Source organism: Benincasa hispida, chromosome 10 (genome assembly GCF_027475165.1).
Source record: "Benincasa hispida cultivar pf3 chromosome 10, pf3_genome.v1.1, whole genome shotgun sequence".
Taxonomy (NCBI): Eukaryota; Viridiplantae; Streptophyta; class Magnoliopsida; order Cucurbitales; family Cucurbitaceae; genus Benincasa; species Benincasa hispida.
In genome coordinates this window covers 46,479,494-46,493,753 of record NC_143487.1, presented here as the reverse complement: position 1 = coordinate 46,493,753, position 14,260 = coordinate 46,479,494, and the positions used below count along the sequence as shown (strand labels likewise).

At 31.5% G+C, this 14,260-nt stretch overlaps 2 protein-coding genes across 2 annotated transcripts; one reads left to right on the top strand and one right to left on the bottom strand.

Moving 5' to 3' along the window:
* The first annotated feature begins 4,476 nt into the window (after positions 1-4,476).
* On the top strand, positions 4,477-7,024 carry LOC120089106 (serine/threonine protein phosphatase 2A 57 kDa regulatory subunit B' theta isoform-like). Its single transcript, XM_039046529.2, has 2 exons — positions 4,477-5,557; positions 6,770-7,024. The coding sequence occupies exons 1-2, from the start codon at positions 4,538-4,540 to the stop codon at positions 7,022-7,024; spliced, it is 1,275 nt and encodes a 424-aa protein (XP_038902457.1). The 5' UTR covers positions 4,477-4,537.
* A 736-nt stretch (positions 7,025-7,760) lies between these two features.
* Positions 7,761-14,081, bottom strand: LOC150033403 (transportin-1-like). Its single transcript, XM_090306236.1, has 11 exons — positions 13,948-14,081; positions 12,094-12,201; positions 11,754-11,855; positions 11,425-11,487; positions 11,276-11,350; positions 10,466-10,537; positions 10,063-10,187; positions 9,624-9,675; positions 9,481-9,549; positions 9,341-9,400; positions 7,761-8,504 (listed from the first exon to the last, which is right to left on the bottom strand). The coding sequence occupies exons 1-11, from the start codon at positions 13,954-13,956 to the stop codon at positions 8,421-8,423; spliced, it is 819 nt and encodes a 272-aa protein (XP_090162362.1). The 5' UTR covers positions 13,957-14,081; the 3' UTR covers positions 7,761-8,420.
* Positions 14,082-14,260: the final 179 nt, after the last annotated feature.

Genomic DNA, 14,260 nt, shown 5'->3' with positions numbered 1-14,260 from the left:
AACTGGACTGCACTATTTCTCTCTATTTTTTCTTGTTCCGCCTTTGTTTTCTCGAGTTCTTTTCACGCCAACTTTTTGTCACAAACGAGACAGACTTAAGACTCGATTTATAGTAAAATGCCCAAAGACAACATGCCCTTACATTATCAAGTCAAGTAAAACGAGTCGATGTGTGAAATACCAAAAATATCTATTAAGTCAAATCTCATACATTTTCAAGAAAAATGTATAAAAATAACCCACCTCATGAATTGAATTTTGTTTCAAAAAACAGAATATCAAAATTCAAGAAAATATTGACTCTAATACCAATTGAAGGGATCAAATCCCTATGGAAGTTGAACGCCTTACATTTAGATAATCGATTCACGAGAATCGAGTATGGTCCCGCTTCCTCATTTCGAAATTCTAGGATACATTACCGTTCATTTACCCTATGAGACGAAGATTATGGGTCTATTAAACTATAATTAGATGTACCCCATAGAGAGAAGTTTGCAAACATTGAAACAATACGTACGGAACAAAGCTCATCCTAAGGGTTTCATAGCAGAAGCATTTAGTGTGAATGAATGTTTGACCTTCTGCTCCATGTATCTAAAGTTGCACTTAAGCATTTCTAGGTTGTTTGGATTATCAAAGTGTCACACAGTTTTTAGAAACTGTTTATGTTGGTTTTTAGGCACTTGGACATTTTTTTTTTTTGTTATTTTGAGAATTAGAGGTTGACTTAAAAACTTTATAGTTCGTTTTTATAATCAAAGTGACTCTTATGAATGTGAAATGTTGTTTTGGAAGTTAAATTATCTCTTGAAAACTTTGTAGATACTTTTTAGGTTGCGTTTGAGAGTGAAAATGCCACTTAGACATTTTTTAGGTAGTTTTTAGATTTTATTGGAGTGAAAGTTACACTTAAACATTTTTAGGTTGTTTAAACCTTGTTTTTTTTTTTTTTTTTTGAGGACTTTCACTTTAACATGCATATTTATGACAATTTTATAGGTTTTGGGATGGTTTAGAGTATATGGGGCTTGACAATCATGGAATTATGTCACTTTTAGGCTTTAAAATACATTTGGCACCTTTTAAAAAGTTTTTTAAAATTTTGCTTATTCTTTCAAGGACATGCACTTCCAATATGCATGTTTTGGATACTTTTGATAGGTGTCAGGTGGGTATATATCATATGGGACTTGAAATTCATGCAAATGAATTTACGTTATTAATTTTGATACATGATTCATTTCAAACAAATAAGATTGAGCATGTTATTCTTATTTGACTTTAATATACCTTTTTCAGGTTTATGCATTTTGAAGACGCCGGAAATGACCTTTTTTGTAAAGACCAATTGACTGAGCTAACCATTTTTTGTGTTTTTTTTTTATATTTATTTTGTATGCCAAAATGAGATCTAATAGCTCATGTAACAAATAGATCCCAAAGAATTATTGTTGGGATAATATATTTTGGTTAAAGAATTAATGATCGAATACGTTTCCTTTTCTAAATTTGTTGTTGTGATGTTGAATATATTTTATTACAGGAAATTTATTTTTTTATTTGAATATTGATCTTGAAGCATATAATAATATAATAATAAATCTGGAACAAACTAAAATAGTTTCTGCCAACGTATTTTTTTTTTTTTTTTTTTTTGTATTGCTAGAAATATATGATGGCTACGTATTGTATATGTTGACAGTTGTAAAGCTCTAGTGATGTTTTGTGCATGGACAAAATTAAAGTAAACATTATCTGCTGACGTATCATGCGTGGATAAAAATGCAATTTTTGTCCAAGAAGGCTTTTACGTGGGCAAATCTTCATTTCTACCAACGAATCATACATGGGAAGAAATTGATTTTTGCCGACATAAATCGTTACGTTGGCAGAAAAAGTTTCTGCCCATGCAAAAAGTGTGAGTAGAAATGTAAGTTTTGCCCACGAGACAAAATTTCGTGGGCAAAAAGTCTTTTCTCTCGACGCCAGTTTTGTGAGCAGCAATGAAGATTTACACACACATTTACTTGCGGCATTTCTGTCGACGCATTGTCAAAGTTCGTGGTCAGGAGCTCTGCCCACATGCTTCTGTCCACACTGTCTATCCACACAAAAAAATGTCGCCATAAGCTTTGTCCACGCTTTTCTTAAGATCTGTTGACAGTTTTTTGTGTCGATAGATACCAAAATTCTTGCTGTGCTTATCTCTATATGAGTCTTTCTTTAATATTTTTTTAAGACTTGAGTGAACAAGTTATAGTCAAAGGGTTTTATTTTTGGTACTATATTCAAATTTTAATTGAGTTAGTTGAATATTTTTATTTTTATTTTTTTTATCTTTTCTGAACATTCAAATCTTGAAATCAAGGTTCTATATCTAAACCATTCTACTTTTTTTAATTAAAAAAAGTCATTTTTATTTTGATATTGTTTTAGGCCTTCTTTTTTTAACATTTTGATAGTGAAAAAAAATCATCAACAAAATTATTCCATCGAAAATATTATATATATTTATATATATATATATTAGGTCATGTGATAAGTTTAATTTTTGATATGTTTATTACTTTTTTTAAGAATGTTTTCTTCTAAAAAATGTTATTCTAAAAACAAATCAGTATTTGGTTGCAATATTTTTTTTATTTATTCTTTTCAATTTTTGCCCAAAGTTTTGTTTTGTTTTTTTATTGAATTTTCACGGTTTATTATTTTTAAATCTTGAAAACAAGTTTATGTTGGTAAATAATTTAAGAAGATATAATCATTTATCATTAACTATTTAGAGTTCTTCCTCCGAATTTAATTATATAAATATTCAATTCAGCTAATAAAATAAGATTTTGTATCTAAACCATTCCCATTTATTTTATTCTCTTAATTTTAAAAACATATGATATCATTGTTTTTTTATTATTCATTTTGAAATGTAAGTAAATATTTTTTTTTAAAAAAACAACATAAAATTTATTTGATAATTTTAATTTTTTTTAAACAAGATTATTTATCTAAACAATTTTTTTCCTTTTGAAATTTTAACTAATATAGAATAATAAAATTTCTCCCTAGCTAATACATTTTATCAAAATTTTGGTTGGTTGGTAACCAAGTGCACGTTTGATACCAGAGAAACCAAGACTGAAGGACAAAAAATTTGCACCAACATTTAATCTATACTCTTATAATATATACATTGTTTCCTTTCCTTTCTTTTAGATGCAGCTGTTTGAGTGTACGTGTTTTCTATGCTATTTTGCACTTTGTTGATAGGATGCGACTATTCGAATGTAAGTATCTTTTAAGTCTAATAGGTATTTTTGATGTTGATAGGACATACTTGTTGAGATGGAGGTGATTACACATCAAACTGATATACATTCGTGCCTGGGTACGATTCATGTATTAAATTATAAAAGTTATATGAAAATTTGAAAGACCATAAAATAAAATTTGAAATAACTACCAAACGTATCTTTATAAGAAAATACAGATTAAATCACCTAAAGTGATTGATGCATTGACGTATTTTCGCATATTGCTTTCATGAACCTCTTCACTTTGATGTTTGGCTTCATTGTCGCCTAATTCTTTGTAACTTAAGAATTATAACACATGTACTTTTCTATGGAGTATCGGAGTTTTGTGGTAGTATTACATAGTGATTCATTGTTGTTACATTCTTTCAAATGGTTTTCAAGTTTTCTATTGAAGTTTATTGAAATGCAGGAAAATTCAAAAAGTTCTTCACAAACATGTTCTTTTACTTTCCTTCAAAATTCTATTTTCTTCGTCAATTTTTAACTTAATATGGTCATATAGCGCATGGGAGAAATTTACCATGTGTTGTTCTTATTTATTAAATTTGATCTTAATTTTCTTAAGTATATTTTGAGACCAATATTAGATTGAAAGGTTTGTTAGAATGCAATGAATCCATCGTAACTTTGATGATATATTGGAAAGATATAAAAAATTAATAAGAAAATGACACGACGAAAACAAAATTTTATAGGGACAAATATTTAGTAAAAAAAAAGGATAAATTATTTAAAGGGATTAAAAAAAAATAGAGAAACATAATAATTTTAGAGAGAAAATAGGTTAGAAACGATACGAAAAAAATTAAAGAAAAAATGTTAGAAGAGAAAATAAAAAGAAATAATAATAATAAATCTAGAAAAATAAGAGTGTGAAAACAGAGGGTGGATGATTTAGAGAGAGAAAGGGGAAAAAAAGATAATATTTATTTATTTATTTATTTTTTTTAAAAAAAGTTAGAAATGGATTATAAAACCAAAAACGAAGCAAATAATCCCTAGTTTTTGTAAGAGAATCATAAGTTCCCTACGAATAAAACAATGCAAGCCGTTTGAAGTAGCTTTCAAATTTGATCAAATCAACAAGAATTCTTTAGTAAAATCCGTATCATCAAACTATAAATACAAGCAATTAAAATTCAAAATTTCTCCCTCTGTTCATCTTGAAAAAACCTACACCAAATGAAGTTATAACCACAAAATTCTTTCAAAATCAATCGATGGGTGCTCAAACCAACTCTCTAAGATCCTCCTCAAATCATCCTAAATCTCTTCCAACTTTAAAACATCTCTTTGACCACGATCCATTCACCAATAAACCCTTTGGCTTCACCAAAAATGTTCTTCAAGATGAAGTTCTTTCTATCGTTTCCTTTTGCTCTTCCATGACACTGCCAACTTCTCCTGAATTGAAGAGATTCAAACTCACCCATCTTTTGTCCGTCATCAAAACATCAAAGAAACCGTTACATGACGACATTTTAATGTCGTTGATGTCGTTATTATCCGTCAATCTCTTTCGTCCACTCCCTCCCCCTTCCCTTGCTCTTCCAATCACATCGACATTTGCTGAAGAAAACGAAGTCGTCGTAGCTACCATTCCTTCTCTAAATTGGCTACAACTTGAAATTGTTTATGATATCCTCTTGTGGCTACTAATCAACCTTGATACTCAAACACTTGAGAAACATATAGATAACACTTTTCTTCTCGGACTTCTTTCGCTCTTCGATTCGGAGGAACCGAGAGAACGAGAATGCTTGAAGAATATTTTCCACCAAATATATTGCAAACTCACCAAGTATAGATCATTCATGAGAAAAGCAATGAGTGGTGTGCTTTTGGAGTATATTTTTGAAACAGAGAGGCATAATGGTATAGCAGAGATGCTTGAGATATGGGGAAGCATAATCAATGGCTTTGCAGTTCCTTTGAAGGAAGAACACAAAGTTTTTTTGAAAAGGATATTGATTCCTTTACATAAGGTTAAAGGGATGCAAAGTTTCAACAAGCAATTGGGTTATTGTGTTTATCAGTTTGTGGAGAAAGAGAGTGAGCTTGGTGGGTTGGTAGTGAGAAAGATTATAAAGTATTGGCCTCAAGCTAATAGCCAAAAGGAGATAAAGTTGATTGAGGAATTGGAGGATTTAGTGGAGAAATTGGATCCCAAACTGTATAAAGATTTGGCTTTGCCCTTTTGTTCACACATGACAAAATGTTTCAACAGTTTGAACTCCATGGTAAGGTTGAATCCCTTGAAGTTTAAGATTTGTTTGATGACTGTTTAGGTTCCGTTTAGTAATTATTTGATTTTTTTAGTTTTAGTTTGTAAAACTTAAGCCTATAAACGTCTCTTCCACCTCTAAATTTCTTGTTTTGTTATCTACTTTTATGAATATTTTTAAAAACCATGTCAGGATTTGAAAACGGAAAAAAGTAGCTTTGTTTTTTGAATTTGACTAAGAATTCAACTCATTTACTTAAGAAAGATGCAAATCATTGTAAGTAATCGAGAGAGAATTGATTTAATTTTGACAAACCAAAAACCAAATAGTTACTTAAATAAGGTCTTAGTTTTTTATTTTTGATTTTTTTAGAATCGAGCTTGTTTTCTAACATTTACTTAAATCATGGTTTTTATCTCTTGTGAGTAAACAATTGAAATCCTAGCTGGATTTTGAAAACAAAAATAAGTTTAAAAAATTATAATTTTTTTTGTTTTCAAAATTTAGCTTAGATTGTGAAAATGTTCATAAAATATGGACAACAAAACAAACAAATCAATAAATCAAACTAGTGTTTATAAACTTAATTTTCAAAATTCGAATGGTTATCAAATGGAGTTCATTTTTTGTTTTTTAAAATAAAATTTATGAACACTACTTCTCCTTGTTGATTTCTATGTTTTGTTATCTACTACATTTTATTTTGTAATGTAACACTAAAAACCAAATAATTATCGAAAGGGACTTTAGTTTTTGGTTTTTAGTTTTTAAAAAAACAAAAAAATAATAATTAGAATTTAGTTAAAGAATTGGATGTTTAACTAGAAATTATGTAAACTCAATTAAGAAATTGTGAAAACCTAAATACAGTTTTTGGAAACAGAAAACTATTGACTTTGTATATTTTCTTAGAGCAATTGTCCTCTGGATTGATGTCATTATCTTTGGTTATATCATCTCTCATAATAGATAATTTACTTTATAATTTTTCTTTCTTTTATAATGCACTTTCAACCTTTCTTATCTAAAATTAGGACATCACAATAAAGCTGTCACTCTATAAGATCAATTACCTTTTTTAAGTCTTTTATCACAGAAATTTTTCTCTTGTAGTATTAAGTTCAATTCAAATCAATTTTCAATAAAATTGAATGAATCAAATCTAAAGTTTTTCCTTTCCTTTGATACTAACATAAGCTCCTCATCAATGGCATCTTTTAAATTCAGGTGGCCGAACGAGCACTATACATATGGAATAGCGAAGCATTTGTGACGATGGTGTCGACCGCCATGGAAGAAGTGTTTCCAGTAATTATAAGAGGAATAGAAAACATTATTAGGAGTCATTGGAACGAAAACGTTAAGGAATTGGCACACAATGTCGATGCCATTCTTCAAGAAATTAATCCAATTCTTTACCATAAAACTCTCCACCAAAATCTCTTTAAACAAATCAAAGCAACCCCAATTAACAGATTGTAATAGACCTTGTGTAGTAACAATTTTGTTTTTAATTTTTTAAAATTTATCCTTATTTTCTCTTAAATTTCATGCTATCGTTCTTACGTGTTTTCTCTTAAATTTCATGCTATATCAAATTCTAAAAACAAAAACAAATTTTTTAAAACATTCTTTTAATTTTAAAAAGATGGGTAAAAGTGAGTAACCATTAGGATGAGTGTTTATAAGTTTAATTTTCAAAGAACAAAAAAACAAAAAATATGTAGAGTCTAACCATAGCATTGATAATTAAATTTTTAATGCTAAATAACAGCATTAATTTCATGTAATTTGTACAAGTTGAAGTTTTAATTATTGAACAATTCTGTTGACTCAATTCAATGATTAATTGAGAATAAATATATACAAGTGAAAAAGTGTTCATTAATTCAGGCTGAGGAATCTCAAAAATCATTTCATGTTCCATTAACATTCTTGGTAGATTTGAGATGGCAATAATATCCTCAAGAGTGAAAAAATATGAAAGGGGAAAAAATGCAATCCTGAATGTAAGATGAACAATTATGTTAAAGAATAAACATCAATTTAAAGCCCAAAGATTTACAGCATCATCAATCCTCTAGACTTTAAAAACTCATTCTCATTCTCATTTCACCATTTACTCCAACAAATTCTCTCAAAAACTTCACTCAACAACTATTCATAATTTGCTTTTGCAGGCTGATTGTGAAGATAATGCCCAGACAAAGAGTGGAAGTTTTAGTACAAACATCAAATGGTTTAATTATATAAGACTAAAGTACATCATAACAGTTCCTTATTTGCTTCCAAAAACAAAAACAAAAAATTCCCAAATCGCCACAGTTGCTAAATGTAGCAAGAATAACTCACCTCTATCCTTCATTAAAAAAAGAAGAACTATCGTAATCGCCCTATTCATTAATGGAAAAATCATAGGACCAAAGTCATAAAATTAAAAAGGAAACGAAAAATGTACTAGACTCTACCTATATGACTTCCTGTAAAGCAAACCATCGCCCCAAAATCGATATAACGAATCCAGACTCGTGATGAAAGGAAAGGAAAGGAAAGGAATGGAAAATATTGGGAACACTCTATAAGGGCACCACACTATCTCAACATAATCCCCCTGTACAGCATTTTCTCACTTCAGCTGGCTTCATTTTTAAGTGCCGTCTCAACCAAGTCAACCTGTATAAAATCTTGAGGATGTGCAATTATCTTCAAGCTCAGCAACCTTGATTTTTTTCTGCCACTACAAACTAAAACTTGATGTTTGCTCCAATCAATCATAAGAGCAAGACACGCACAAAACGACCCCATTGGTTTCGAGACAGAATTTGAAGCATATGTTTGAGAAGAATACTTGCTGAAGTAAACTGATAAACATCACATCCTATACTTGATATTTTGACAGTTTGTCCTTCACAGATGGTTCTAGTGAAGAAATACACTGGTCCCACCCACCATTTCCCAGCATCTGCCAAATGGACATTCATATGAACATTAATATATTACATTCGGACTACTATATTCTTATGACTAATACGAACATCATGGTGGACAGAGATATATCTGATTTTGCCCTCCCCCCCCCCCCCCCCCCCCTCTAATCAATGCATCTGAAACTCCAAAGAAGCTGTCAATTATTACCATCTTTCATGACCCCACCCATTGTAATTATTTGACATCTTTCTTGCTTTTTTTTCCCCCTTTTAATGGAAAAATATCAATTATCAAGACAAATAAAGATAGGGACAATGGTAAATATAGCAATTATGCCCAAAGTATTAGCATATGTAGCACCATGCAAAAGAGTTTGCAGATATAGCAAAATTTAAATCCAACTCTCAAAGCCTATCAATGTTAGACTAAATGGCTGAGAGAGGAGTCTATCAGTGATAGATTTGCTATATTTGTAATTCTTTAAAAATGTTGCTATGCAGTTGATTATTAGTCCTAAAAATGCAACCATTGCAATTACGCAATAAAAATACTACAAAAGAGCCTACAAAAAGGGTCAATCCAAACATGGGGAGTACAAAAAAAATTGACGTTTTTCTTGGGAATGGTATGGGAAATTCGGTCCTTATTTTCTTCTCTTCTTTCTTTTCCTCATAATTTTAACTACAGGCTTAACTTTTCCAGCCTAAACCATCACTTCCATCTTAACTCTTACATTACATCACAGAGGAACTCCACCAGTTTATAATGTACTCCAGGAATCTGTCTTTCTTTTGATACCGACTACCTTAAACAATATTTGCCTTAGAAAGGGGAAGAAGGGGAATGGTCAGAAGTAATTTAGCTACAAACCTGCTTATAACCATGCAGAACCTGGCATACTTCATTATGAAGATCTTGACTCCTTATTTCCTGCAGGTAATAAGCTCAGCTTAAAAAGAAAGATCAAGCAATGATAGATATTAATTAATAAACAAAGTTTCCATGCTTACATGCCAACTGGCAATAGCTTTGCACATATAAGCAAGTGAATTTACTGCCCCTGAAGGATTTGATTTAGCCTGAAAGCAAAGAAGACATAATAATTATTAATCAAAAACGTATATAGTACTTTTGCTACAAACTCAAGACTTACCAGAGCACAAAGACCTCGGAAAGCATCCTCCTTTTCTACATCATCACGTATCCTGCCAGTAAAATAGAAACCTCGACCCATGTTAAAAAATACATCTGATTTAAGATTAAAAATAAATAAATAAACTTGCTTTGCTTTTCTTAGTGATACAGAGATGTGATTCAATAAAAACAATCAGAAGTTAACAATTTGGTCTAGCAATTAATCAGAATGCCCAATCCTCCAAGTTCACAACAAACATGGTTTATAACTTTATAGCAGTGAGCATACGATAAGCCACTTCTACTTGCAAAATATTCCAACATAAATTTGGACTTCTGATAACGAGGCGTGGTGTCATGTCTTAGGTGCAACTATATCTAGTATATAAGCATCCTCTATCTTGTATATAAGCATCCTTAACCTTTTAACACAACATTTATAAAGTAGAGAACCTTACATGGATAAAGCAGTGCACCATGGTTGCATGAAATGTTCCATATGTGGTGACACTAGCTGAGGACAAACCCATGCAATCCTTCCAAGTGTAATCGCACTGTTTTCTACCAAAGATTTATTTAGCTCCTGCATAGCACAAATAAATGAAATTACATAATAATGATCCTGTTAAATACATACACATTCAACATCCCTCCTCAGGATGCAATGAGCACTCTTTACACACCTCGCTTTTTCTCTCATCGAACTGAATCTATTATATATACATACATACATACATATATATATATAGCCCTCTTCCCTCATCTGTTTCTAGTTCTTAATGAACAAGAGGCTTATCGGTGCCATAATACACAAATGATAAGACATGTTACTATGTTAGTGCAAAAAAAAGGGACCATCACCTGTGCATGTTGAAGAATCGGGACCAAGCTTGAAATCACTGTCATAACAACGGGAGAAATTTCTTGGCGCACCTAAATCAATAACGATTCCAAATAATGTAAAATGACTGTTTACAAATTCCATCTGCCACCAAGAAGATTGACGTAGTTTGTGTCGTGATAGAAATTTTAAATCTATATCACCATAAAGGAAAATAACTAGTATATTAAATCACTGATTGACCTAAAAGCTTAAGCTAATGGATGAAGGTAAATTTAATATTATATAAATATTTTAACACTTTCCCTCACTTGTGGGCTTGGAAATTTGTAGAAGATTCAAAAGGTAAAAATCAGTATTAATTGGGGAAGAAATAACTTTGCAAGGGTTTGAACACGGGACCTCCTACCTTGATACCATATTAAATCACTGATTGACCCAAAAGTGAAGGTAAATCTAATATTACATCAACACTTAAACAATAAGATAATATGATAACAGAATTCAGAAACCTAGAAATTATGCAAACAGAACTTACAAATAGGGTCAAAGAACCTCTTTGTTAGGGTGAAGTTTTGGCTTTTCTTCAAGCTATTGCTCTGAAATAATTCCTTAACGAATCCTTTCTTTTATCGTTATAATAGGGAACAGTGTTGAATTTTCAGGTTAAAGACATTTTACCATCGGATGCATTAGATCATATACTGAAAGTAACTTGCATGGGGGGCTACCTTTTTTAAAATACATGAATTTCATACTTAATAAGAGGGATGTGTAAAGACAAGCTCAATATCCGGCACTCTGCGAGTGTGTGAAAAGTCTACACATACCTTAACAGCTAATTCTCCAATTGCCCAGCAGGCATTGTTTGCAACAGAAACAATTTCCTTCAGCTTAGGAGTATCCTGTGCAGTAAATGTATAAGACTAGTAAAATAACTTCAAATTAGAAATGTAAACCATAAAATAGCTTAAATTACCAGTTGCTTTGCTGCAGCAGTAAGAAATTCTGATAAACGCGGTTGCAAATGGATGTGGCATACCTAACCACAAAATATAAATAAACCATAAACACAGAAGAAAAACATAAAGAAACAAAAGTTCCTAGTAGTCGACGTAGACTTGTGTAAAAATCATGTGCTACCTCCCTCCTCTACTGAAGAACAATTCATTACTTTCTCAACAGAAAATACACACACACGCAGACACTTGATGCCCAGGAGTTCATTGAGGTCAAAAATTTTGAATAACTTATCAAACATAAAGAAGCAAAGGGAAAACAATCCAAGAGATCAATCCAAATACTTACTCTTCCAAGATCCCCAAGCAATGCAAAGGCACTCTGTCGGACATCAGAAGCTTCATCCATGCAACATTGCAAAAGCAAGTCCCTCAGATTGCTTTGAGAAACCTGATGGAAATTCCATGAAATGCCACATGCAAGGAAGTTCAGAATATATTGTCGTAGTTCAATTACTACTAGAAGAGAGCAGTCACATTTCATCAAGAAATATACGATAAAACAATAATAAAACAGACCTACAAAATGTATCAACATCTGACAGCATTCCATTTTCAATTCTTATAGATGGATTATCATGGATCATAAAAAAAAAGAAAGGCAAAATGCTTGGTTTAGAATTTATTACCAAACTCTCAATTCCACTGCCAAGACCTTCTGCGAGACCTGAAAGAAGATCAAGACAGCACACAATGAACTCTTTATCATACTGAACCCCAGCAGAAACAGGATCGACCTGCAATAGGAAATAAAACAATTCAAGAATGGAATAGCAGGCTAGCAGTGATCAATGCTATAATTCAAACTTAACCGCACATATCATCGAGGAGCAACCAGACTTCAGAAACTTAGTACAAGGTAACATGAGAAGAGTGGGAAAGAGAGAAAAAAGAACAAACCCATGAAGACGGAAAATACAAACACGGGAGTCAAACATATTGCACACTCAAGTCATTTCCAAATCAAAATTGAAAAGTTTCTACAACCTACGCTGACAATAGCAAGTCCTATTCTAAAGAAAAGAAGGTCCTCAGACTTCCAAGCAGTTTTTCTTTTGGGCAGCTGATCACCATTGGATCTCACTAATAAAGCCCCCATAGTTTTTGTTACTGAGATATCTTTTTTTCATAAGACTAAGATTCAAACCCTAACAAATATCTTGCTGCTACCATTTAGGTGCTAATCTCTTTCCAATTTTATCGGATGTCCCCGAAGGGACAGGTGCTAATCTCTTTCAATAACTAAAAAGTATCAATAAGTTACTAGTCCAATTTAAAGTTATTTGCTATGATTCAGCAGAAACCTAAATCAGTTATGGAGGCTTTGGACTTGACATATCAATCTTGGAAAATTTTGGCAATAAAAAATCTAATGGAGATAGAAATTTAAGAGTTTAGGGGCCTACTGGACTTCTTGGAAGATATATCTCTTTCCTCAAGAGTTGATAAAATAATTTTGATGGAAGAACATTGTGGTAACTTCTCATTCCATTGTTTGTAAAAGCAATTTCTATCTTTAAAATTTGGACAGACATTCGCATTTTAGCATGGCTGGTCAGTTGGATACCTGGGTTACAGTGCATGGGTTACAAATGATATAATATCTTAATATGATGTTAAATCCAAATGATATAATATCTTAATATGATGTTAAATCCTTCAGTCAGTCTTCAATGTTTTAAAGCAGCACAAAGCACGTCTACTGTTCCAATCTTCATAGTGTTGAGTGTTGCAAAGAGATTCAAAATTTTTGGTGTTTCTTGGGTATTAGATAATAGGTCAAAGGAGAAATTTTTTATATCTATTTTGTGGAACGGAAATTTAAAAATAAACCCAAGCTTTTATGGTTCATTGCCATTAATCTTGAATGGAGGTCAGAGAAGCGGAGAGCAAGGGTGGATTGAGCCAAAGCTTATATACTTATATTTGTTTGGTTGTGCTACTTTTAAGTTCATTTTTGTATTTCTTCTTATAACCATATAATGTAGCACGTAGTTTCTTCAAGCTAGGGGTATTTTGTAATGTTATGGATTTTTTTTACAGAGATTCTTTGATTTCTTCTATGGAGGACCTCATGTAGTCCTCATGTCTTTACTTTTACCCATTTGTAACTTTCTAATTTCTTTTTTAAAACTTCTAATCATCAATGAAAGGTTTTTCTTCTCAAAAAAATAAATTAAAAAATTAAAAAAAATAAACATACAATACTTCTAACAATGAAAAGAAAAGGTGAGAAAATTAAAATTAAAAATTGTATGACAGAAGACAAGTTTTTTACAGTTCTGAAACCACTGAGGACGTTTTTCACATTATAATATTGTTGATTAATAAAGAAGATTGACCCTAAGCGCAAATATAAGATAAAGCTTAACCACCTTCGTAATATTATAGCATAAAGATCACAAAGAAACGAAGAGCAAACTAAAGTATACATTAATGGGATTTAAATAAGTATTTATTGAAAATCAATAATCAGGAAAAACCTTTGCCATTTGTTGGGTCTGGATGATGCTTATGCATCTCTGATACACAGGCTGAGCAAATTGGGCAAATCCAGTCCCCAAAGCCTAGAAAATGGAAAGGAAATTAATCATTTTCTCAAAATTATTGTTATTATGACTGATATGTAAACCTACTCCTGGCTGAATCCATGAAGTACAAACATTGCAAGAAACAAAGCTTCCTCACACAATGAATCCTCTCATTTCCTCCAAACTCCAATCAAGATTTATACATTCATAACCATTGAATTTCAATGCACAGAAATTGAAAGTCCGGTAACCAGCTTAAGACATT

What these genes read in the sequence shown, in the direction of transcription:
- LOC120089106 (XM_039046529.2), top strand. Translation starts at nt 4,538, where the DNA reads ATGGGTGCTCAAACCAACTCTCTAAGATCCTCCTCAAATCATCCTAAA. An exon ending in TCAACAGTTTGAACTCCATG is followed by an intron (nt 5,558 to 6,769) that starts GTAAGGTTGAAT and finishes TTTTAAATTCAG; the next exon opens with GTGGCCGAACGAGCACTATA.
- LOC150033403 (XM_090306236.1), bottom strand. An exon ending in GCAGTGGAATTGAGAGTTTG is followed by an intron (nt 11,856 to 12,093) that starts GTAATAAATTCT and finishes AATTTCCATCAG; the next exon opens with GTTTCTCAAAGCAATCTGAG. An exon ending in CTGCTGCAGCAAAGCAACTG is followed by an intron (nt 11,351 to 11,424) that starts GTAATTTAAGCT and finishes TTTACTGCACAG; the next exon opens with GATACTCCTAAGCTGAAGGA.